The sequence below is a fragment of the Schistocerca gregaria genome, chromosome 2, assembly GCF_023897955.1.
Source record: "Schistocerca gregaria isolate iqSchGreg1 chromosome 2, iqSchGreg1.2, whole genome shotgun sequence".
Classification (NCBI taxonomy): domain Eukaryota; kingdom Metazoa; phylum Arthropoda; class Insecta; order Orthoptera; family Acrididae; genus Schistocerca; species Schistocerca gregaria.
Window position 1 is genome coordinate 503,431,021 of NC_064921.1, and position 25,737 is coordinate 503,456,757.

At 38.4% G+C, this 25,737-nt stretch overlaps 1 protein-coding gene across 1 annotated transcript in view; it reads left to right on the forward strand.

Moving 5' to 3' along the window:
- The window catches only part of LOC126328531 (TATA-binding protein-associated factor 172), a 274,135-nt gene that overhangs the window by 167,769 nt on the left and 80,629 nt on the right, over positions 1–25,737 (forward strand). The window contains exons 23-28 of the mRNA XM_049996048.1: positions 7,242–7,509; positions 11,075–11,310; positions 14,031–14,168; positions 16,379–16,530; positions 16,905–17,046; positions 20,992–21,199. Coding sequence (XP_049852005.1) covers positions 7,242–7,509; positions 11,075–11,310; positions 14,031–14,168; positions 16,379–16,530; positions 16,905–17,046; positions 20,992–21,199 — 1,144 coding nt within the window. The remainder of the gene's footprint in view (positions 1–7,241; positions 7,510–11,074; positions 11,311–14,030; positions 14,169–16,378; positions 16,531–16,904; positions 17,047–20,991; positions 21,200–25,737) is intronic.

Sequence of the window (25,737 nt, forward strand, 5' to 3'; positions counted from 1 at the left end):
CCTTAACACTCCCCTGTGGCACGCCAGAGGTTACTTTAATGTCTGAAGACATCTCTCCATTGATAACAACATGCTGTGTTCTGTTTGCTAAAACCTCTTCAATCCAGCCACACAGCTGGTCTGATATTCCGTAGGCTCTTACTTTGTTTATCAGGCGACAGTGCGGAACTGTATCAAACGCCTTCCGGAAGTCAAGGAAAATATCATCTACCTGGGAGCCTGTATCTAATATTTTCTGGGTCTCATGAACAAATAAAGCAAGTTGGGTCTCACACGATCGCTGTTTCCGGAGTCCATGTTGATTCGTACAGAGTAGATTCTAGGTTTCCAAAAACGACATGATACTCGAGCAAAAAACATGCTCTAAAATTCTACAACAGATCGATGTCAGAGATATAGGTCTATAGTTTTGCGCATCTGCTCAACGACCCTTCTTCAAGACTACGACTATCCGTGCTCTTTTCCAATCATTTGGAACCTTCCGTTCCTCTAGAGACTTGCGGTACACGGCTGTTAGAAGGGGGGCAAGTTATTTCGCGTACTCAGTGTAGAATCGAATTGGTATTCCGTCAGGTCTAGTGGACTTTCCTGTGTTGAGTAATTCCAGTTGTTTTTCTATTCCTTGGACACTTATTTCGATGTCAGCCATTTTTTCGTTTGTGCGAGGATTTAGAGAAGGAACTGCAGTGCGGTCTTCCTCTGTGAAACAGCTTTGGAAAAAGATGTTTAGTATTTCAGCTTTACGCGTGTCATCCTCTGTTTCAATCCCATCATTATCCCGGATTGTCTGGATTTGCTGTTTCGAGCCACTTACTGATTTAACGTAAGACCAGAACTTCCTAGGATTTTCTGTCAAGTCGGTACATAGAATTTTACTTTCGAATTCACTGAACGCTTCACGCATAGCTCTCCTTACACTAACTTTGATATCGTTTAGGTTCTGTTTGTCTGAGAGGTTTTGGCTGCGTTTAAACTTGGAGTGAAGCTCTCTTTGCTTTCGCAGTAGTTTCCTAACTTTGTTGTTGAACCACGATGGGTTTTTCCCGTCCCTCACAGTTTTACTCAGGACGTACCTGTCTAAAATGCTTTTTACAATTGCCTTAACTTTTTTCCATAAACACTCAACATTGTCAGTATCGGAACAAAAATTTTTGTTTTGATCTATTAGGTAGTCTGAAATCTACCTTCTATTACTCTTGCTAAACAGATAAACCTTCCTCCCTTTTTTTATATTCCTATTAACTCCCATATTCATGGATGCTGCAACGGCCTTATGATCACTGATTCCCTGTTCTGCACTTACAGAGTTGAAAAGTTCGGGTCTGTTCGTTATCAGTAGGTGCAAGATGTTATCTCCACGAGTCGGTTCTCTGTTTAATTGCCCAAGGTAATTTTCGGATAGTACACTCAGTATAATGTCACTCGATGCTCTGTCCCTACCACCCGTGCTAAACATCTGAGTGTCCCATTCTATATCTGGTAAATTGAAATCTCCACCTAAGACTATAATATGCTGAGAAAATTTATGTGAAATGTATTGCAAATTTTCTCTCAGTTGTTCTGCCACTAATGCTGATGAGTCAGGAGGTCGGTAAAAGGAGCCAATTATTAACCTAGCTCCATTGTTGAGTGTAACCTCCACCCATAATATTTCACAGGAACTTCCACTCCTACTTCACTACAGGATAAACTACTACTAACAGCGACAAACACGCACCACCGGTTGCATGCAATCTATCCGTTATAAACACCGTCTGTGCCTTTGTAAAAATTTCGGCTGACTTTATCTTTGGCTTCAGCCAGCTTTCTGTACCTGTAACGATTTCAGCTTAGGTGCTTTCTATCAGTGCTTGAAGTTCCGGTACTTTACCAATGCAGCTTCGACAGTTTACAATTACAATACCGATATCCTGACTTTGCCCCGCACCCTTTGAGGCTGTTGCCCTTTCTGTATTTGCCCGAGGCCATCTAACCTAAAAAACGCCCAGTCCACACCACACTACCCTGCTACCCGTGTAGCCACTTGCTGCATGTAGTGGGCTCCTGACCTATCCAGCGGAACCCGAAACCCCACCACCCTATGGCACAAGTCGTGGAATCTGCAGCCCACATGGTCGCAGAACCATCTCAGCCTCTGATTCAGACCCTCCACTCGGCTCTGTACCAAAGGTCCACAGTCAGTCCTGTCGACAATGCTGCAGGTGGTGAGCTCTGCTTTCATCCCGCTAGCAAGACTGGCAGTCTTCACCAAATCAGATAGCCGCCGGAAGCCAGAGAGGATTTCCTCCGATCCATAGCGACACACATCATTGGTGCCGACATGAGCGACCACCTGCAGATGGGTGCACTCTGTACCCTTCATGGCATCCGGAAGGACCCTTTCCACATCTGGAATGACACCCCTCCCCCGATATGCACACGGAGTGCACATTGGTTTTCTTCCCCTCTCTTGCTGCCATATTCCTAAGGAGTCCCATCACGCGCCTGACGTTGGAGCTCCCAACTACCAGTAAGCCCACCCTCAGCGACTGCTCGGATCTTGCAGACTGAGGGGCAACCTCTGGAACAGGACAAGCAGCCATCTCCGGCCGAAGATCAGTATCAGCCGGAGACAGAGCCTGAAACCGGTTCGTCAGACAAACTGAAGAGGCCTTCCGTTCAGCCCTCCGGAATGTCTTTCGCCCCCTGCCACACCTCGAGATGACCTCCCACTTTACCACGGGTGAGGGATCAGCCTCAATGTGGGCAGTATCCCAGGCAGCCACAGTAGTAGTCTAATCGGGGGATGCGTGGGATGAGCTGGCCGTCCCCGACAAACCCCCATCCAGACCCCCACGGTGATGCCCATTGGCAACAGCCTCAAGCTGTGTGACCAAAGCCAACACTGCCTGAAGCTGGGAGCGAAGGGATGCCAACTCAGCCTGCATTCGAACACAGCAGTTGCAGTCCCTATCCATGCTAAAAACTGTTGTGCAAAGAATGTCTGAATTAACTACAGAGAGCACAAACAAATCGACACAAAATTTAAATGGTTATTAAAATACAAGACTGCCTAGTAAAGGAGACTACGCGATTTTACACTATTCAGGTACTAAAACGCAATGCTACAAGTCTCAAATACTATAATACACCCGAAGTTTATGAATTAAACAATGCAAGCACCAAAAACTCGCAAATAAATTAAGAATTAAACTATGTAACAAATAAGTGAGCTAAGAGTATACGACTTGCTGCTGCAGCTGCTTATCCAATGGCGGCAGGGAGCACACTGGTTGTGCCCAACCGACACTGGCCGTTCAAAACAAAAATAGAAGACAGACGACTAAGCGAATTTACACTATTCAGGTACTAAAACGCGTTGCTACAACTCTCAAATACGGTAATACGCCCGAAATTTATGAATTAAACAATGCAAGTACCAAAACACGCAAATAAATTAAGAATTAAACTATATAACAAATGAGTGAGCTAGGAGTATATGACTTTCTGCTGGCAGCTGCTTATCTAATGGTGGCAGGGAGCACACTCTGATACTAATTTGACATAGCTCTCTCCATTAGTCTATTTTGTGCAAACTTCATCATCTCTGCATAGTTATTGCAACCGACATCCATTCGGACCTGTTACTCTGAAGTTTTGCCCTCCCCCCCCCCCTCCCCCCTTCCTACACACACACACACACACACACACACACACACACACACACACACACAAAATCCTTCCATTACCAATTTGACAGTGCTTTGGTTCCTCAGGATGTGTCCTGTCAACTGACTGATTCTTTTAGTAAAGTTGTACTTTTTCCCCCTATTCATTTCAGTACCTCTCCATAAGTTATTCACTCCACCAATACAATCTTCAGCAGTTTTCTGTAGCCACACATTTCAAAAGATTTATTTGTCTTTTTGTCTGAACTGTTTATCAAGAAAAATAATTTTGGAAAAGACTTCATAACATTTAAGTTTATATTCAATGTTAACATGTTTTTCCATTTTGTAAACATTTTCTTGCTATTGCCAGCCTGCATTTTATATCTTCTGTTCTACTTGCGAGGTGTATGTGGATGTAAGTAACATTTGCTCCTACTCCTCGCAGAAAGCGCTGTCTTGAAATTTCAATAGTGAAAGCCTCTATGATGCACAACACGTCTCTTGTAATGTGAACCACTGGAGTTTGTTGAGCATCTCTGTAATACTATTGTGCCAACTAAAAGATCTCGTGACAAAACTTTCCATTCTTTGTGGGATCTTCTATATTTCTGCTATCAGTTCTACTACTCTTAGTGTCTCATTTCTAATGCAATTTCTTCAGATCGCCCACTTTAATTTTATTGTATTCCAGTACCCTAATTTTACTGTTGTTGTTGTTCATTGGATCTCATTACATCTTTTCGAAACGTAATCCATTCACAGCCCTCTACTATCTCTTTAAATTGACATGAATGTTGATTCACGATTCACTTAGGAATATTTTGTTGTAAGGTGATCCTGCATTTTACCTTTCATGTGCTATAATGTTTGGTTTGGTGTTCGAAGTATTCTCATACTAGGTGAATGTACTTGTGCAGTGCCTGCATTTCTAGAGTCAGTCTGTAGATTTAAGTTATTCTTCCTTGCTTCATATTATGAGCATATAGCTGAAGGGGATGGAAACTTCACATTAAGTGTCTTTTTTCATAACTGGACAGTGCTAATAATAACAAAAGAGCTGGAGTAAAGTTAGTAAAAAACTGAATATTGGATTCACATTGTTCATAACAGAAATGGTTCTTGTGCAGAATTGAAATGTGCTGTGTAAGTATTTGACATTTTCTTGAATTTTGTATACTTTTGTTTGAACATTAAGTGGTTTGTTTACTAAGTGTTAAATACAGATTTTGTGTCATTCAGAGGTAAAAATTTTTTGTAACAGGGTACAGTAAAGATATAAATATTAATTGTTGTGGTGCAAAGGCATTTCAAAAGCAGTCACAGGAATAGACCCATGGAAAGAAATTGAACATTGTCCTCTTGAAAAAGATATGTTGGTTTGGCAAACAAAGATTAAGGAAGATAGGTTACAATAGCTGAACAAATATTTAAATTTAGCTTCTTTGAAATATAGTGTCAATGTCTCAACACAGTGCCCTTGGGCTTGCTAATCTGAAAGAATTTTTTAACACTTAGACTGCAAATAGGACAAATGTTTTAAGACATTAATTATCATATAGAACCACAAAGAAAGAGCGAATAATCATGTTGATGTTTTTCATTGCTGTAGCTGTAACCAGTAGCTGGCAAAAAGGTGAAGGTCGACTCATGTCAGTTATTGTTCACTACTTATGTAGATGTAATATAAATGTAATATTACTTTCTTACGTGTGTTTCTGTGGCAATGTGATTGTGTTATGCACAGCTGAGGTTGGTTTTCATTTCAAATAATACATAAACAATGTTTGGAAAATGTTTAAATTAAAAATTAGAATTTTGCCTTAAATGTTTTATATTAAGGTCAATCAGTCAAAAAATTCATCTGTAAACTAGTCACTTCTTACTTTTGTAGCACTTGGTGTTTATTTATTTCTGTTTTACTTAATATCATGATGTGTAGCTATCAGTAGACTGTTTCTACTTTCTTGAAGGATTTTAAATTGATCATTTTAGCATTGGGTACATGATGTCTTTAATGAATACAAGAATTTTAATGTAGAATCTAATACCTTTTATGTATGAGGGGTGTTCTGTAAGTAGTGCAACACTTTGTTGTGAAACCATGTTGGTTTTAGTCAGGATTCCAATACACCATGCTATTCCCCATTCTTTTGGCTAAGAACCCTATTTTTCAACATAATCTTGGTTCAATTTGATGGCCTGACCCCATTTTACTGGGAGAACATTGGAACCTAAGTCTTCCTGCATCAATAACCTCCACGTTATCCATGTACTGCTTCCCATCGAGTGCACCCTTCATTGGGCCAAACAGATGGGAGTCAGAAGGTGCGAGATCCAGGCTGTAGGGTGTGTGAGGAAAAACAGTCCAGTGAATTGTTGTGATCTCCACTCAGGTGTGCAGACTTGTGTGAGGCCTTGTTTTGTCACGGTGAAGAAGAAGTTCATTTGCGGCAACAAACATGCTGAAGCCATTTATTGTTTCCTGAGGGTAGCACAATACACTTCTGAGTAGATCATTGCATCATGAGAGAGGGTACCAAACAGAATAACCCCTAAAGAGTCACAAGAGACCGTCGCCATTACTTAACCAGGTCAGGATGTGGCTTTGAACTACTACTTCCACTCCATGGTTGCCAAATGTTCAATCGTGTGTGAAATCTTATGGGACTTAACTGGTAAGGTCATCAGTCCCTAAGCTTACACACTATTTAACCTAAATTATTTTAAGGAAAAACACACACACCCATGCCCGAGGGAGGACTCGAACCTCTGCCGGGACCAGTCGCACAGTCCATGACTGCAGTGTCTTAGACCGCTCGGCTAATCCCGAGCAGCCCCTGGTTGCCATTTTGTTTCTGGTTTGAAGTGATGAACCCATGTTTCACAGCCTGTGATGATGTTCTACAAAAAATTGTCACGATCGGCCTCGTATCACACAAGCAATTCTGTGCAGATGGTCCTTTCTTGCTGCTTATGGTCTTCTATTAGGTAGTGAGGACACACACCATTGAATACCCCTACTGGTGATCGTGTGTGGCAGCACTACCACCAGAGACATCCAACGAGGTCTTTGTTGTGATCCATTGACCATGTCAAATAATGGGGTCCACGCATTCCAACATTGTACGAATCACAGCTGTACATGGCTGATCGGCATGCAAGAGATTGGACAGGTTAGCACAACCTTGTTGTGATGATGACAGATGCCTTGCCCAATGACTCACTGTGCTTTTGTTCACTGCCAGGTCTCCATAAACATTCTGCAAGCGTCTATGAATATCTGTGATGTCTTGTTTTCCACAAAAAGAAACTCAGTGACAGCTCTCAGCTTGGAATTCACCTCCATTACAGAAGCCATTTTGAAGGCTTTGTACAGCACCAACACCTATTGGAACTTCATGAAACTATAGGGGCTGAAATGGGAATATTCCTCAAAGTTACACATGTTTTCAATTGAAATTGCCTAGGGGGAAAAATGTGTGTTGCATTACTTATTGAACACCCCACTTAGTTAGGTCAGTTTCACATTGAGTGAATTTATTCACCAAACTAACATCCATACTTGCTATTGGCACATTCTTATTTTCTTAGGTGCTAGAGTGCTTGCCACGACTATGCCTGCTGTTGACACATCCATATTGTGCAGTGCGTCACATGGCTGCCCGCTGCTTGGGTGCACTGGCATCTTTGGCTTCAGTTCCTGTTATGACACATGTTGTTTCTGCTGTCCTGCCTTTGTTGGATGCCATGACTGCAGATACAAGACGGCAAGGTGCTGTGGAGTGCTTGGCATGTATAGTCGACAGGCTACAAGAGAACATTGTTCCTTACATAGTCCTGCTGGTGGTTCCATTGCTAGGTATGTATTTACATATCAGTAAATATAATGAGTTCATTGTGAGTGATTCAATTTTTCATGTAATAATATTATCTCTTATGTATTGGCAAGAATGTTTACTTGTGTTTCTGGTGTGTGCATGTTGCAAAATGACTGTATGTCCTTTACAAACGGAGAGAATAACAGATGTTTTGAAAAAATCATAGATAATAATCATTAACAGGACCAATGATTCACTCATGTAGTCTTATGAAAACTGCATTGAAGTGATGAAAGGTAGGTCAATAGTGGCTGAGAATGGCAAACCCTTGTGTGTGGAAATAGTACTGTTGCACCTCGCATTGCTCTGTAAATGTGCCATGTGCATCTACTGTCATGTTTTAATGTAGCAAAATGTTGGTTGTCACAGCAAGAATGCAACTTGCTACTCTTGGTTGTACTTGAGTACACAAAATGCTTACATATTGACACTCGAGTAAGTCTTAGAATGTGATCATGTTAGTTATGTAAATGTGACTAAAGTAAACATTTTGCTTAGTGTACCACCTTCATATTTGAAGTTGTTAATATACAGCAGTGCAGTAGTGAAACAAGAAAAAATATACTTGACAGAATATCACTATCTTAGGAGGCAATGAGAAAAACACATATAGAGGATGACAAGGAAGCATAGGAAGATAGAAGCTGATGGTGACAGATGTGTGGAATATAGCTAGAGAAGAAGAACCCTGCAGGAAAGAAGAAAGCCACTATCTTACATAGTCACAGTAACTGCTGTGTTGAAATCTGCCCGTAACTCTAGTGTGTCAAATTTATTTATTGGGACAGCAAAACTTTCAGTCAGTCCGGAGGGGAGAAGAAACCCTCTCATTATTGAATTGAATGATACCCGAAACATGCTGTGATGTAAGGAAAGTTAATGTGGAAGATTTATGGGGAATGTGGAATATAATTGAAGTAAATAATATTTGGAAAATATATGGAGAGTGAGATTAGACTTACACTATCATGTAGATCTCTATCAATGCAGTTACTTGAGCACATAAGTAATGGTTTTATCCGCATAAAGGTGCAATGTTGCTTAATATGTGAAGGGCTTACCCCCTTTGCTTCAGAGAGTAAGGTGAAAAGTTCCTGGCCCTGTTGTTTTTGGTTAAAAATGTACATTCTTCCATGTAGTCCAATTTTAAGCCAGTGGAATTAGCCCAACAGTTTTCCAGTTTGTAAATTTCTTCCCTCCAAACACCTATGCATGATTACCATTATCACTTTGTTGTAGTTAAAACATTTTTAGCCATAACATTCTGTGTGACTACTTGGAAATCAGAGGGTGGTGTGTGTGTGTGTGTGTGTGTGTGTGTGTGTGTGTGTGTGTGTGTGTGTGTGTGTGTGTGTGTGCGCGCGTGCGTAGTGCCCCAGTCAGCTCTCTCACAATGTCTAATGACTACTGAGGTCGCTGATATGGAGTACCTGGCAGTAGGTGGCAGCAAAATGCACATAATATGAAAAACATATATTTTGGGGGTGTCCAGATACTTTTGATCACATAGTGTAGATACCTGTGGGAACATTCTTTTCTGCAATGAAGGGAACAAAACCTACACGCAGAAGCTCACTGACAGACTCCACCTTAAAGCTTGTCTTCAAATCTGCAGTTCACAGAAAGTGCTACCAGGTATTGTCACTTTAGTAAAATCAAAATAAAAAGTATTCATTGACATTAAGTGGTTTTATGTTTAATGTATGAATAAAATGGTTACAAAATACAAGTTGTTATCAATTTAAACTTCATCCAAAATTGACATTCATCATAAGGCTCAATCTCTTGTAATAAGTCTCATGTCTCGTACCTGCCCTATGTTCTTCACTTCATCAGTTGGAAGACATGTAAGTTCCATGTCATTGTCATTTCCCATTAATCGAACAGTGTAAGAAAATAAACTTCCCACATAAGGCATAAATAAATCAGCCACTGTAAAGCAGTACACTTATTTAGTACTTACATTGACAACCGTTGAAAACAGTCATTGGCAACAGTTTCTCGTGTAGAGCTACCTTGTTCTGGGTCCTCCTTCACCTCCCCTTGCCTCCCCCCACTCCCCTCCCCTCCCTTCCACACCTGTTCTCCCATCCTTATTTGCCGTGAGCCAGCTAGTTGCTTAGTGGGATGGCATGAGTGCAAGCCAGCTTGCAAGAGCAGATCGATGAACAGGTCTACCCTACAACAAACATGTTTAACTCTGTTATCAGGTTTTTCTTGTTGGGAACTGGGAAGAGGGAGAAAAATAATATCTTGAAAAGACTATAGTAATGAGACTTGTGTTGTCTTCTGTCCTATGAATATTTCTGAAGTTAATATTCTGTGTTCTAGGTGAATTTTAATTTAAGGGCATTACACCATGGTCCAAAGCATATGTCTTTGTCTTAACATTCTTTCTAGTAATCCTGGATTCATCATCAGAGGCTGTAGACCCAACTAGCATATTCAGACTTGAGCCCAGTAAGCCTAACTGTTTGCCAGTCAGGTTGTGACAACATCCGAAGATTGCCTTAGATCACAGAGTCGCATAGATGTCTTATAGAGCTCTTAGTGGAGAAGAATGGGCACTGTTTACCTTATTTGTCACTAAGACTGACAATTTGTTTGATTTCAACCGTTCTTCTTTTCTGTTGAAGCTGTTTGTGCTTTTTCATTTCAGTGACCTCTCTGTATGCTCCATGGTTTGCCTTGATAAAACCACCAAAACGAATTTTAGTGGTTCTCTGGTCCCATTGTATTATCTGCTGCTGCCGGGAATCCATCTTTACACAAATAACAGTTGCTCTTGTGTTCCTTAATCCTAGTGTTAATGCTTCTTTTGTATTTCCCAGACACCCTTGGCCTTACTTCATATGCAGTGGATTTTATATACTGCTCCAATTACAAGCAGTAAGCATTTGTCCTTTGCAGTGTGTTTAAACACTGTGTTCTTAGCAGTCTGTTGATGTAATCTGTAACTGTTTCTACAAATGTGAGGAAAACAATTCCTTTAGTTTGTCCTTTTTCCATTGAAGCTCCAGATCTTTTAGGATGTACTGTCATACGTATCTCTTTGTTAGAGTAGTTCCTACACGACGAAGCTCTTTCTCCAGGTACTATTGTAAATAGTTTCTTTTAGCACAATCCGCATACGTTCCGATCATTTTTCTTTTCTACTTGGGATGGTGGTTAGAATTTTTGTGAAGGTCTGTTTAAGTGATTGAGCTTTCTGTAGCTTTTGCACCCGAAACTTTCATCATTCTGATAAGGTCGTGATCCAACCATTGAGAATACACAAACAGTTCAGCTTGCTGAGTTTGTTAGAGTTTGAAACTGCTTTTTGAATCTTTATAGCCTCTGATGATGCCTTCCTCATTAAGAGATGAAACATTAAGCACAGAAATGTGCCATGAATCATTCCAAATACAAAACAAAATATACCAAGGACTCAAAATGCCAGCTGTTGAAAGTTTGCATTGTTTGATTAGTATTCTAAATTTATGTTCATGATATATAAGTTACAATGAAAGTACTTGCCTTAATATGCACATATATGATTTCTTACAGGGCGAATGAGTGATCCCAATCAGCCTGTTCGTCTCATGGCAACACATTGCTTTGCAACACTGATACAACTGATGCCACTTGATGGAGGCATTCCAGATCCTCCCAGTCTCACACCTAAGTTGGCAGAGCAGAAGGAGAGAGAACGCATTTTCCTTGAGCAGTTATTTAATCCAAAGTCCATACAGGATTACAAGATACCAGTGTCCATAAAAGCAGACTTGCGTTCATACCAGCAGGTAGTAAATTTGTGTCAAGTGTGTAAGTTCACTGAACCTCTGTGTACAGGGGGATTATAATTAAAGTTCCAGTTTCAAAACACTTTAAAAAATAACCAATACTGAGAATTGTGTAAAATTAGAATGGAATATTAGTGAATAAGTGGGAAATGTTGTGGAAATATAAAAACTTCAATGAAAATTTTGCTGCTAGATGGTGGGGTAAGCATTGTAAGTGGGTTTGGCTACAAGTGATGGATGAATCACAATATGGTGGCTATGGTGTGAATTGCACATTAAGCCAACCATACTGTGCTGTGTGCATGATTGCACAAGTTTGGCATTCAACAGTTGTGGCACTATTACGAGGGAAACTCCCCATCACACCCCCTCAGATTTAGTGGTAATAGGGACCACTGGACAGCCCGTCAAAAACTGAACACAAATCAAGCAGAAAAACAGGAAGGTGTACTGTACTTTGAAAAAAAAAGAGAAATTTAATGATAATAAGCAAAAATAAAGCTTATAAGTGTTCAGCATGTACCCATATTTACAAATTAATTTGCAATGTGAATATAAAATAACTCATTCCGCACCATTGTGATTTATTGTGCAAATGATCCATGGAACATTAAACTAACTGACATCTGAAATGAGACGAATATTCCTCAGGAAACGAAGAAATCTTATTCACTGTTCAACACACACACACACACACACACACACACACACACACACACACACAACTCACTCACACTCACAGAGCCACTGTATCCTGATGCAAATGTGTAAGTAGTGGGCTTTGCTGTGGTAACTCATGAAAATAAACTGGGGTAGGGGGAGTAACAATGGAAGACAGGTTTAGGAAAATTGATGGTGGTGTGGAACATGTTCATAAGTGCTGGAGAGATGGATGACATTTAAGCAAAATGGCAGATTAGAAAGCTACTAAGAGAGACACAGAGGGAATAGTAAAGGTGGCAGATGTAGACTCCAAATTAAAAGAAGAGGATAAGGAAAGGAGGGTACAAGTGAACGAGAATGAAGCAGAATAGTGTTGAGTATTGTGAAGATAGTCTGTGGCCATGAAGATGGAATGGGATGGGAATTGGAGAAGAGCACAAACAGTGTCGTGAAGATGTTTCAATTGAGTGTTTAGTGAAGTTTCACAGCAACAAAACTGATTTTTTGTGTCGTTTCATAACCAATGATGAAACATGGGTCCACCTCTTCACTCCAGAGACAAAAGAACGATCAAAACAATGGACACAAATTGGAGAACCAACTCCAAAGAAGGCGAAGATTTTTTCATCTGCAGGCAAGGTCATACTGTCAGTTTTTTGGGATGCGCGAGGGATAATTTTCATTAACTAACTTGAAAAATGAAAAACTATCAATTGTGAGTATTATACGAACTAATAGAAACATTTAGGGGAAGAAATCAAGTAAAAACAGCCGCATTTGGCCCAGAAGTGTTGTTTCTTCAGGACAATGCAGCAGCTCACAAGTTCATTATTGCAGTGGCCAAAATTAATGAACTGAAATTTGAATTGCTACCTCATGCACCCTGTTCACCAGATTTAGCCCCCTCAGATTATTTTTTGTTTCCAAACTTGAAAAAATAGCTCGGTGGTAAAAGATTTTCAACAAATTAAGATGTGATGTTGGCAATTAATGGCTAATTTGAAGAGTTAGACAGTTCTCATTATAAAAAGGGTATTGAACTTATTGAACACCATTGGGAAAAGTGTATAGAGCCGAAAGGAGATTATGTTGAAAAATAAATACATTTTTTCCATTTTGTGTGTGTGTGTGTGTGTGTGTGTGTGTGTGTGTGTGTGTGTCAGATACTTACGGGTCCATCCTCTTATATACATTATTTTTGGTTTGAAGAAAAAAGCCTAACAATCATCACTACCTTTTATGTGCCTAATCACTTTATGGTGTGACATTAATAAGCAGTATTACTGATGTAGAATGTTTGTTTCATCCAAAATATGGTTTGTCTTCTCTTTGGAAAATATTGAATTATCGTTCATTTACAGATTTAGCCAATGAGAACATTAACTGTAGATTTTGGAGAGTATTTATCTTATAGTCACGTTTCAGCTTACAAGACTATCGTCAAACAATAAGTGATTACAGCATCAAAGACCATATTGTATAAACATCATCTGTGCATTATTCATATTTGTGTAAACCTGTTAAATATTTTATATCTTATCACAGTGCATAATTTCACTGTTTCAAATTTCAAATAATTCACAGCATGGTTTATGTACAATCTAATCTGTGTCAACTTGTGCAAATCCATCATACACACACACACACGAAAACCACAACCTATCCATATTTCCGTAACTTTTACTTGATGATTGGTTTTAGTGTTCTCTGCAACATATCTTTTGACTGTAATGTGTTTTTCCAAAGCTATTTTATGTGCACCTTACCTCTGCAGTAATCTTCCTTGTTAGTAAATCATATGTTAGCTATGATTGTTTGAAATCACTTTTTAAAATATGCTGACATTTTAACCCAGTGTGTTTATAAAAAAAAAAAAAAAAAGAAAAAGAAAAAAAAACCAGTGCAAGATGAAACTTTGTGTGTGTGTGTGTGTGTGTGTGTGTGTGTGTAAACTCATATTAACTCTGCTGTTAAGTGGCAACTTCATAATTACGCTTTTTCTCCAGATATTCAGTATTTCACTAACACTTTATATTTATAATTTTTTGTTCTTTTAGTCTGGAGTCAACTGGTTGGCATTCCTAAACAAATACAAGTTGCATGGAATTTTGTGCGATGATATGGGTCTCGGGAAGACTCTCCAGTCAATATGCATCCTTGCTGGCGATCACTATTTCAGAAGCCAACGATATAAGGTATTTTATCCATATTGCTGTTATTTGCTGCCTTGCGTGATTTATAGAGCAACTGTATCCAATTGTGCGTAGCATGATCCACATCAGTTAATTGTGATTTGATGTAAAAACATGTTTAACCTACGTATAGTTTTAATGTCCAGTGAAGAACTGTTTGCATTATGTTTTGGGCTATCTTTTAATTGAAAAATTTGAGAAAGCCTAAAGGTATATAATCAAACTAAAACAAAAAAAGAGTGTGTTATAAAGTTTTAGCTTGTGCCTGCTTTATTTCTTATAACTAATTTTTGAGATTTTTGTTCATATTCTTCATGATTTATTAGCTCCCTATGAATAATCCACACAACGGTTCTAGCCCATGACTTCTCTTTGATTGCTTTCTAGCTCATAGCTCATGCCTACACCTGTTTTTATCCACCTGCCTTCGAAAAAGTTCGCACATTAACTAGGAAATTTGCAAGTATAGTTTGAGACTGTAGCTGCTATGAGGGGCATTTGAAAATAATTTATTATTGCATTATTTTACAAATACTAAGTCCTCTCATAGGATGATTAACTGTTTCTAGTAAGCTGCACAGATGCTAGATTGCAGTTGTGTCCAGTAAGTGGAAGGACTGTGTTTGGCTGTTGTTTGGTAGAGATAGTTGTGGACCATATGGATTTTGTGGAAAGGGGGAGTCAAAACAAGGTTCAGCAAAGGCAACAGGGAAAGTGATCGAAAGAAATGACTCTGCAGTACAATCATGCACATCCCCACATCAACAGTGCCATGACTGCAAAGTTGACATCACTGGTGTTTGTTGTGCACAACCACCCTATTCAGTGGATCTTGCTCTATGTGATAATGCTTTATTTTGTTATATGGAAGACAGACTATGAGGTAAGATGTTCAGTAACAACAAAGAATTGCAGACAGCTTTCCACAAGTGGACGCATAGTTCCCCCAAACAATAGTTCCATGACGTAATAATGAAGTTGCCAGGAGGATGGCAGTGGTGTATTGACATTCCTGGGGAGTGTATTGAGAGATTTCATGTACACTGACTCTTGTTCATTAACAGACAAAGTGCAAAAAACTTAAGCTGTAAATCATTTCCAACCATCAGTCATATAAATAGTGATAAAACATTCCAGTGTTGCTTATATACTCTCAATGAAATCGATTCATTGCAGTTATTCAGTTCATGTTTCTGTTCTCATCATTATAGAATAATGCATATGCATAAAATATGCTAACTTGGAGGTTAGTTCTTAACTTTTTAGTGGTTGTATTAAGCATGAAATATGTTTACAGTTTCAAATACAACCAACCATCAGTTGTATATGGAAATGACAATTATGAAAGTGCCAGACTGAAGTCAAACCTGGATTTTTCAATTTTTGTGAGCAGTTGCCTTAACTGCTTTGGCTATCCATGAATGTTTCATGGCCAGATCCGAACTTTCATATGTCATTGTTCCTGTGTCACACTCTGTACTCATACACGCATTATGTTATTTCCGTACAGGGGAGGACATTTTAATTGAACATCACTGCCTGGTATTGGCAGATAAATATGATATTGCAGTGCCTATGTTGCTAAGAAGAATGATGCAATGTTCCTTCGGACATGCATGCATGCACTACATCATCATGATTATGAAATTTTTTCCATTCATACCTCCTTCATTGTGATGAATTTAGTCATAATATCTTATTGCTTTAGTTGCTGCGTTTGCTGTGGTGTGTAGTTGACAACCAAATTTATTTATAGGGTGATAAATATAGAAGCAGCCAGCCATATTTAGCATGTTCTCTTACCTCATACTGGCAGTACTGGAGTATATGTCATACAAAATAGGAACTATCCTTATCTGTCATGTAGTAATTTATCATATCCCATTCTCAATCACAAAAAGTGTGATGGGCATACTTTCTAGCATGCTGCAATTCACAGACTGTGGGAATTGTTTGACAAAATAAAATATGCAAGTTGTGCCATTATTTTACTCATTTCAGTTTGTGAAAGAAATATTTATTGCTAAAATTTTGTACCAAATGAACACTGAAAACTGACAGATCTCTTGAAAATTCATTTCCTGGATAGAAATTAGTAAATGAACCAGTTATTAGTAGAACATCATAAGAAGAAATTTTTATTATTTCTGTGAGTGAAGTACCTTTTCAATTTTTAAATTTCCCTTTAGAATAATTTGCAATTGTGTTCACAGTTGACAATGAGTCCTGATTGTGCTCCTCTTCCATCACTTGTCATATGCCCACCAACACTGACCGGGCATTGGGTATATGAGGTAGAAAAATTTCTTACAAAAGACTTTTTGAATCCATTACAATACACCGGACCACCAGCAGAACGGGAAAGGTGAGCTATTATTCTCTCTTCTCAGAGCTTATAAGCTTTATAAAATTTGTTTCAATATTAAATAGAAATTTGACAGGTTCCTGTTCTTGAGTTTTTTATTTAGTCATCACATTAAATGTCATCAAGTATTAGAATAGAATTGCACTTAGCCCAACAACATCTAATCTATCATGTTTTTGTAGTGTTTTTCAGTTATGCTAATATAACTACTTCATAAATATATCCTTGTTGTTAAATGAAGTATTTATATCTTCAAGTACAGGTATTAATAAGCAGCTGTATGGCATGGTTTTTATCATAAGCATTCCTGTTTACAATATGCTGTTGTGGTTTTTAAAAACATAACTTCCTCCCCTCCTTTAATTGTATTACAGATTACGCAGCAAAGTGAAGACACACAACCTTATAGTGGCATCATATGACATTGTACGGAAGGACATTGACTTCTTCAGTTCTATCAAGTGGAATTATTGTATTCTAGATGAAGGGCATATAATAAAAAATGGAAAAACAAAGGTAAAACAGTATTATTGTTGCAGAAATGTTTTTAAAGTTACAACTATAAAATAAACTTATAGAACTTGTGACACAAGATATAAAATTTAACTAGAAAGTAAATATGGTAATGGAAAGTCCCTGGTGGCATATAAATAATTGAAGGAGCAAAGATAACAAATCATCAAATAGTTCAGGTGTTCAGTCATCTATATGAGCATAAACAAGACTGGGAACCTCTGAGGTCCTTCCCATTGTACCATTTACTAGTTATTTTTCCTATCTTATTCCCATATGCAGTACTGGAAGAATAATTGCTTAAGAGCCTTTGTACATGCAGTAATTAGCCTAGTCTTGTTTTAGCAATACATGAGGTAGTGACACACAGGGGGGTTGTAATACATTTATAGATTCCTCACCTGAAATTTGGTCTTGACACTCTGTAAGTTGCTTCCACGGATAGTTTGGTCTGTCTTCAAGCATCAGCTAGTTCAGTTTTCCCAGCATCTCCAAGATGCTCTCCCATGGATCAAACAAATCTTTGCCATTCACGCTGGCATTCTTTGTATCGTTCACTATCCCTTACAGTCCTATTTGGTAAGGATCCCACACACTTGAGCAATAACCTATGCTGCGTCTCACAAGGGTTTGTAAGCAAGATTGAATTTTCCTATTTCCCTACTAATGACCTGAAGTTTGCCACCCACTTTACCTACGATTACATGCATGTGCGCATGCACGCGCACGCAAACAGCAGATTGGGAGGGGGAGATAGAACTGATGGTAAGGAAGATTGCTGAGAAGGTAATTTGTATACAGAATGAGGTAAGTTAGGGTCATGGGGCAGGGGTGAAGATGGGTGTATGACAGGGGATAGCCAAGTTTGAGACACGGAGGATTACAGAATTGATTGGTGTGTTGCAAGGACCATTACCAACTGCATAATTCAGAGAATCTGGTATTGGGAGGATGCATCTGGGTGTAGTCTACTCTTGGGCACAGTTGGCATTGGCCATTTATTTGGATGGGAAGCTAGTTGTGGTAATACCCTCATGTAGATTTTGCAAACAATTACAACAAAGCTGGTATATAATATGATTGCTTTCACATGTTATCTTGTCTCTGATAGGATATGATATGCATATGACAGGATTGGAGTAGAGTATGTGTATCAGGCAGGTCTTGCACCTGTGCCTTCCACAGTTGTGTGACACATATGGCAAGGGCTTGGTAGTGTGCGTCTTATAAGGATTGACTAAGATATTTCTAAGATTGAGTGGGTGGAGGAATACCATATTGGGAAGGATTGTGAGGAGGATGATCAGAGGATTAGGGGCTTGTGTGAATATGGCATGGGAACGCTGTTAAGGAACGATGTTGGGATAGTAATGCCTGTTTGTGAAGTCCTTAATAAGACCTTCAGCATACTGGGCAAGAGGTGGCCTGTCGTTGCAGATGCACTGTCCACGGTTGGCCTGACCAGTGGGCAGTGTCTACAACTCTCCATGTATGCCTTTATAGCAATCTCACTGGTGCCACATTTATATTCTGTGCCCCTTCTGCCTTTCCCTCCCGTCCATCAGCCATTCTTTCCCAACCCTCCCCCCTGCTCTTTTCCTCATTTCTACCATTGCCTACTATACTGGACACAACCTGTTATCCCAGTTAAGTTACAGTACCAGCAAAATGTTGTCAGCTGGGACAATGTAACAATGCAAATGGTTGTGTGTGTATGTACTCTATAGCTCTGTAGAAGGAAGAGTCCGAAAGCTAGCAGTATTCTCAGTAGTGTTTTATGTGTGTATCGATGACTGAACAATTCAGTTATTCAGTGAGTCGCTTACTTTAGCCTTTCCAACATCTTTCAGAAAACAATTGGTTATAGAAAATCATCACACTACCTACTTACTTCATAGAGTGCCTGTATACATGACACTTGTGCATCAATGTATTTTGCTTCTTGTCCTAACACTAGCGTTCATCATGTTACATGCATCTGCAGACACAGGTAAGGAGATGGGTCTTATTGTTAAGGTAAGCATATAATTAGGAACTAGGGAAACCTAGTGGAGGCAGAAACTAGTAAGATCAAATACAAAAAGTAAAAGATGCCCCTTTTGTAAAATCTGTATTTTTTGAATAGAAACGTCACATTTAATTTATCATTTTTCATGCTGAATATTAGATTTTGGGGAGAAACAAAATTTATGTTTGTTGGCTCTAGCTTCCAGAGACGGTGTTTGTATGTGTGTGAATGAGTTGTATTTGCATGAGTGTGTGCATGTGTTGTCTACTTTTGACAAAGGCCTTTTTTGCCGAAAGCTAACTTTCCAAGAGTCTTTTTGGTATGCCATTTTGCGATTCAGTGTCTCCTCTGTATGGCGAGTAGCAAGCATCCTTTTCATTATATTGTTAAAATAAGTTAGATTTATTACTCCACTGCCTCAAACATTTTCATGCATATTATATAATGCCAATGCCTCCAGTGTCACAGGAGAAAGGCAACCATAGAGATCACATTCAATAATAATATCATGATAGTGAAGAAATGTATCTGATGTTTTTTAACCACTGTTTCTTCAATGTTGTTCATAAGATGACTGTCATTGAGTAGAAATTACAATAATTATCTTACATTTCTCCCTAAAATGGCAGATATATTCTTTCCTTGTAAGTGCAGTTTTATAATTGTTGTTTTGTCACAGATAGGAAATGAAGAGCTTTTTTTTCACATTATGGTAACTAAGTGTAATATTTTAGCATTCATACTGTGGATATACCTAATAAAAAATAAAGTGTTAGCTAGGATTGGTGGGATAACTCCTGAGTGTCTATAATGGTGGCACTAGTGTATTATGGAGGTGTGCACAACATGTCAGATTCACAAAGGAAAAAATGAAGAATACATAGTATTTCAACACCGAATAGAAAACATAGTATTTCAACACCGAATAGAAAACATAGTATTTCAACACCAAATATTTGTAGCAGATTAAATCCATGTTTTGAACTTGATTGTTCACCTGAAACCCTCTTTCTTTGTAGATTTTACCTACAAGAGCACAGGAAGCTGTTTTATACACTGACCCCTGATTACCTCTGCTGCATGTCCAGTCTCCACATAGGTTCTCCAGTTAATCAGGCAGTATAACCATTTGTAGGGAAAAGGACATTGCAGAAGGATTGACTTAATCACAGCCGTATTACAAAGCTGAAATTTCCTAACTGCTTTTTTTTGTTGTGTTCACTGGGTTGAATATTTACAGCTCCTTGGAACACTGTGTAGATTGAGACTTAAACTTTCAACTGTCAGATTAGCTGTAAAGCTGATTGACAACTTAATTTAATTTAGCGCATGTTGCGTGCTTGGCTGGATCAGTGATGAAGCACTAACTCAAGATGGATGAATTTTTGTGTCATTGTACACCTGGCAAGTAGTTTTAACCTGCCACAAATGTTCATCTTTGTGAATAAACAGGTTATATTTGTTTTTCAAAAATAGAAGTCATCTTTTGTTATTCTCTCTACAGTACAATACTGAACAGTGTATGAATGTTAATGCCTGCTACAGGACAGAAATTGAAGACTTGAATTATTAAATGACTATAGAATTAGCATTGTCAGTAGTTAAAGTCTCATTTTTCATAGAAATGATTAAGAGTAATTCAGTTTTTGTATTACTGAGGCTTTCAATAAAATTTTAGTTCTTTGCAAGTCTAACAGAAAAACCCTATACAGTGCAATTAATTATTACGTAAAAATTTTAAAAATGTAATTCAATATAAACGTAGCTCTTCATGAATACCTTACAAATCATAAGATTTGGATGGGGGAAGTGGGGGGGGGGGGGGGGGGCAGTAGTTCTAAGAACCACTAAAGGCTGAGTCACCGCCTGCTAACTGGAATCTGAACAAGTACCAAGAAAGTTTCTCCATTTTGTAACTTATTTGTTCTCTTTCTCTACAGGCATCCAAAGCAGTCAAGCAGCTTGTAGCAAATCATAGACTGATACTGTCAGGGACACCAATACAGAACAATGTTTTGGAGTTGTGGTCCTTGTTTGACTTCCTTATGCCAGGATTCCTTGGGACAGAGAAGCAGTTTACAGCTCGTTACAGCAAGCCAATTCTGGCCAGCCGTGACCCAAAGAGTTCACCTAAGGAACAAGAAGCAGGTAATACGTCTTTCATTGTAACAGAAATTGAGACTGTTATTGGATCAATTAAAACTTTAGTGTGCCCTCCCCCCTCTCGTGTAGTAGCGTAACCAACTTCTGGTTTACTCTGTTATTGTTTTCAAGTACCATATCCTTTAACTCATCTACATTATTTTGAAAAAGGTATAAAACTCAAATTCATTCTTCATTTTAATTTCCTGGGGCTGTATTGTGAGTGTTCTTTTTTCCTTCCATTCCCTGCTCAAATGCCTACTCTTGAAATAATTTGATACTCGAAGAATACATTTAGTTCAGTCATTGTATATTTCAACTTCCACAAAAAACAAATTCACCATTTCTCATATAAATATTCAACTCTTGCGAGTCAACCAAGTTGTCAAACATTAGACTCTATTAAGATACATTTATGACAGAGTTGGTTTAATAACCACCAGAAAATATGAACATGTCTTGCTTCTAGCAAGTCCAAAACATGAATTAACTTGAAACTCTAATCTCATTTCTTCATTTGTTCTTAACAATCATCACAGTCACTAAACCAGCAAAGTATAGCGCAGGCTCTTCTCTACACATACACTGAAACTTTATGGATCATACAGCCGGTACTTGTCGGCTGCCGCGTCCACATTTTGCTCGTGGCTGTTTTTAGACCTGCACACGCAAACATACAATGCACAGTAGGTCAGATTCATCTCTCTCATGATGCATTCTATTAATTACAATTCATATTTCAACAGTATACCTTGTACTTTTAACAACCATGAATACCCTTTATCTTATTATTTAGCTATTCCTTACTTTTTTCATTTTACTTTAATTGTAAAACGTGAATATTTCAATCAATGTTGGAGTTAGCTCTTTCAATATCTAAAAAAAAATCATGAGGACTGCTGTTTATCCAATTGTAAATTCCATGTTTTCATGACACTTATTCTTTATTCTAATTCTTTGTACTGTTTTTTTCCTTAGTATGTACTAGTGTCATTGTTTATAGTAGTTTGTAGGAACTCTGGGCAAATAAAAGTGTTCTTTTCGGCCCTTGTAAACCCACATAAAACATAATAAAGCTAGTGGTATATAGAATTCAAACTTACCAGAAAAATTCCTATTAAATGTGTGACTTTGTCACAATACTGTCCTTTTCCCCTAGGATCAGTACCTATACCTTACATGTGGGTTGACCGTATGAGTGCACTTTCTCCTTCCATTCTGGTAGGTACGCCCCTTTAGAAAACATCCCTATTAATCAGGCCACAGGTCGTCCTGTCTCTATGTAGATACGCCTGCCCTATATCATTAGCAAATGCCAGGTACGTCCCCGATGTCCTTTATGAGTGGCCTCATGGTTCATTGCCCTAGTATACATCTTTATGTACACTATAATTAAATATTTCCTGGTAAAAATAAAATATATTTTACACTTCACTGTCACTTCTTAGCACCTCCTCTAATACCATAGAGTCCTCTTCCACTTCTCAACTTCTATAATCTTAGTTGATTCTATGTCTGCACATATTATTCAACCCATGGTAGATACTATGTCTACCTGTATTAACCAACTCTTAGTAGTTACTGTGTCTACACATAATGATCAATTCCCACTACTCTGTGACTCATCACTTCATCAGAGTGTTTGTATGTATATACAAGATAAGAAAAAAAAAAAAAAGGAATGATGTAGAACCGTCACTTAACTTTTTTTTTAAAAAAAAAAAAAAAAAGTGTGCCATTTTCCAGATGTACACATATCTATTTCCCCTACAACCCTTGGCCGTTCTTACATCCTTTTAATCTGTAACTTCATTGTTTGCGTATTCGTATTTCTTTGTGTGTATGCAGAAATGTTTTCGTGTAGTCTGATTCCTCGGCCTTCTTATCTGAAGATAAGTTTTAGGTTATTGGAAAGCACGGAAACTAGGAAGGACTTCTGCGAAAGAAGTAGATGAATATGGAAAGAGGAAAAATAGATAGGTCCTCAAACAAGAAGTAAGAAAGGTATAAAGGTAGGTGTGGTTGCTAAGATTGAAGAAGAGAAAGAAGACGGCCCCAAAGATAGGAAACCCTTCCCACCCCCCTTGCCCATGATCCCTACCTTGCTGGTACTTGAGTGAGAAGTCGGAGAAGTTATGGTTTTAAATCGTTTCCTACAGAACGGACATTCTCACCTTCACCCTTGAGGTCCCCGAGGAAAATATTAGAAACCCTATGGAAACGGCAAATGGCGAAGAATCAGGCACACTTGTTTGCAAGGGTCATTTGAAAGGTGTCATGTGTGTTTTTGTTAGTCATGATTTATCTGTTAGTGTAAATCATGCTTTTATGTACGCTGCCCACCCCCTTTTGACATTGAAAAGAACCCTCCCATCTACGTCACATCTCGTAAAAGGTGTAAAATATTCTGTACCAAGCATAAAATTATGTATTCCATTATCACAATCATTTAATTAGTCACACAATATTATGTTTTCCACAAACATAATATTCCATTCAGTTTACTAAGAAAAACATGCTTCAATGACTGTAATTCAATTATCTTACATTCAGTGTGAGAATGGTATTCTCACAAATTCAGAAATTATTTTGAAAGTTATGTGCCAGGTATGGTTCTCCCTACTTCCTTAGAACTATGTGACAAAAAAAGTATTTCCAAGCAGCTTTCAAGAAAACCATTTTTGGAATCATTGTAATTATGATTCATGTTAATAGAATATACAAATTTAAGGACATTGATTTCACCCAGACTTCTGCCCACAGATTTGCACAAGAAACAATACGTGGAGACCATGTCGGACGCTGGTGACCTTACAATCGAAACTGCTGAAGAGAATGGCTGGCTAGGCAGATTTAATCTATCTTGTTTCAGGGATAATATGCATACCAATTATCACCTCATGTTGCCACCTAGTAAAGTCAGGATAAGTTTGGGTGAACCAGGGCGAATTGTGAGTTCAGGTAGGGGCATCCCTGGAATAACCAAGGAAGATGCAATCATGGTTCCTAGCTGACACAACTCTCTAACAACCGAGGACAATGCAGTCAAAATTCCTAGCGGGCACAATCCTCTAACAGTGAAGGATGACACAGTCACATAACGGGCAATTTTGGGTGATGTAATGTCAATTTCTCGCTGGTATGTTTCTCTAATAATCTGTAAGTGGTGGATGATAGAAGTTGGGGGCATTCGTTGCAGGAAAATTTTATTACAGAAGAAACACCGTAAGTAACTGAGGGTCATCACTCTGCCCGGTTACACAGAACATTAACGTCCCTGTGAGATGTACAACTTTATGTCCTTTATGTTGTACTTTCCTTTTTCTGACCCAGTTGTAGGATCCTCTAAAAATAATGTCTTGGGATGTATTACCTTATGAACCCGGTATGGTCCTTCATACTTTTGGAAAACTTATGTATCTCTTTCTTCAGGGCAGAGCTCTGAAGATGCTATTTTACAAGGACTAGGTCATTGACCTTGAACTGTGGTTCTATAGCTTTCTGATTGTGCTTACTCACTCTTTGTTGTGACTTTTCAACTAAATTTCTAGTAACTATTTCCTGATTCAGTTCGTAGTTGACAGTAAGTTGTCCAGGCCAAGGTAAAACATTTAATGAGAGATTCTCCGACCAAAGATTTGCCTATTACTTCCAAAGGTGTTAATCCAGTTGATAAATGTGATAATTCATTTAAAATAAGTTCGAAAACTTTTCGTTGCTCATAAAGTATGTTTTTCAGGGCAGCAGGTGCGGCATATTTCCCAATTTCTTTCATAACTCTTTCACACAGATTCGAGGATGGGTTATAGTTGGATATTAATACTTGACGATATCTTCCCAAGTTAGAAATTCTTTAAATTCATTACTGACAAATTGTGGTCCATTATCTGTGAGAAATCGTTTTGGTTTTCCCATCTCCAGAAGGTACTGTTGCAAACAGTGTATAACCGTCTGTGTATTTGCTCTTTTAATAGGATACAACTCAACATATTGTGACCAGCACTTTATGATGACCAAAATGTATGACACTCCTTCCTTTCCTTTAGGAACCGGTCCAAAATATTCTGTTGCTGTAAGATCATGTAACAATTTAGGAATAGTTGGATACATTTTGTACTTAATATGAGTGTTACTCACTTTCACCTTCTGACAGATTTCACAGGTCCTAATTAAAGGCGGTACTTTATGTCCTAGCTTCTTAAAATAATAGAACTTATTCATATGAGCTGTACACTTTTTCATTCTGAAGTGTCCATATCCTGTATGAATGTACCACACAATTTCGTCTTCCATTAACTTTAGAAATCAAATGCGCCAACATTGTGATGTTACACTGTCTCTCCAAAACAACTTATGCCCTATAATTTTCCACTTTCCTGCTCGATTAGGAGGTAAGGAATTCCTGATACACCTAGCAAACATTTCTGTAAAATAGAGATCATGATAGATGCTTGCTGTTATTCTTTGGGCCACCTCTTGTACCCTGGTGTGCAGATACTTCTCTTCCATGTCTAGACAAAGTGCCTGGTACAATATTCTCATAA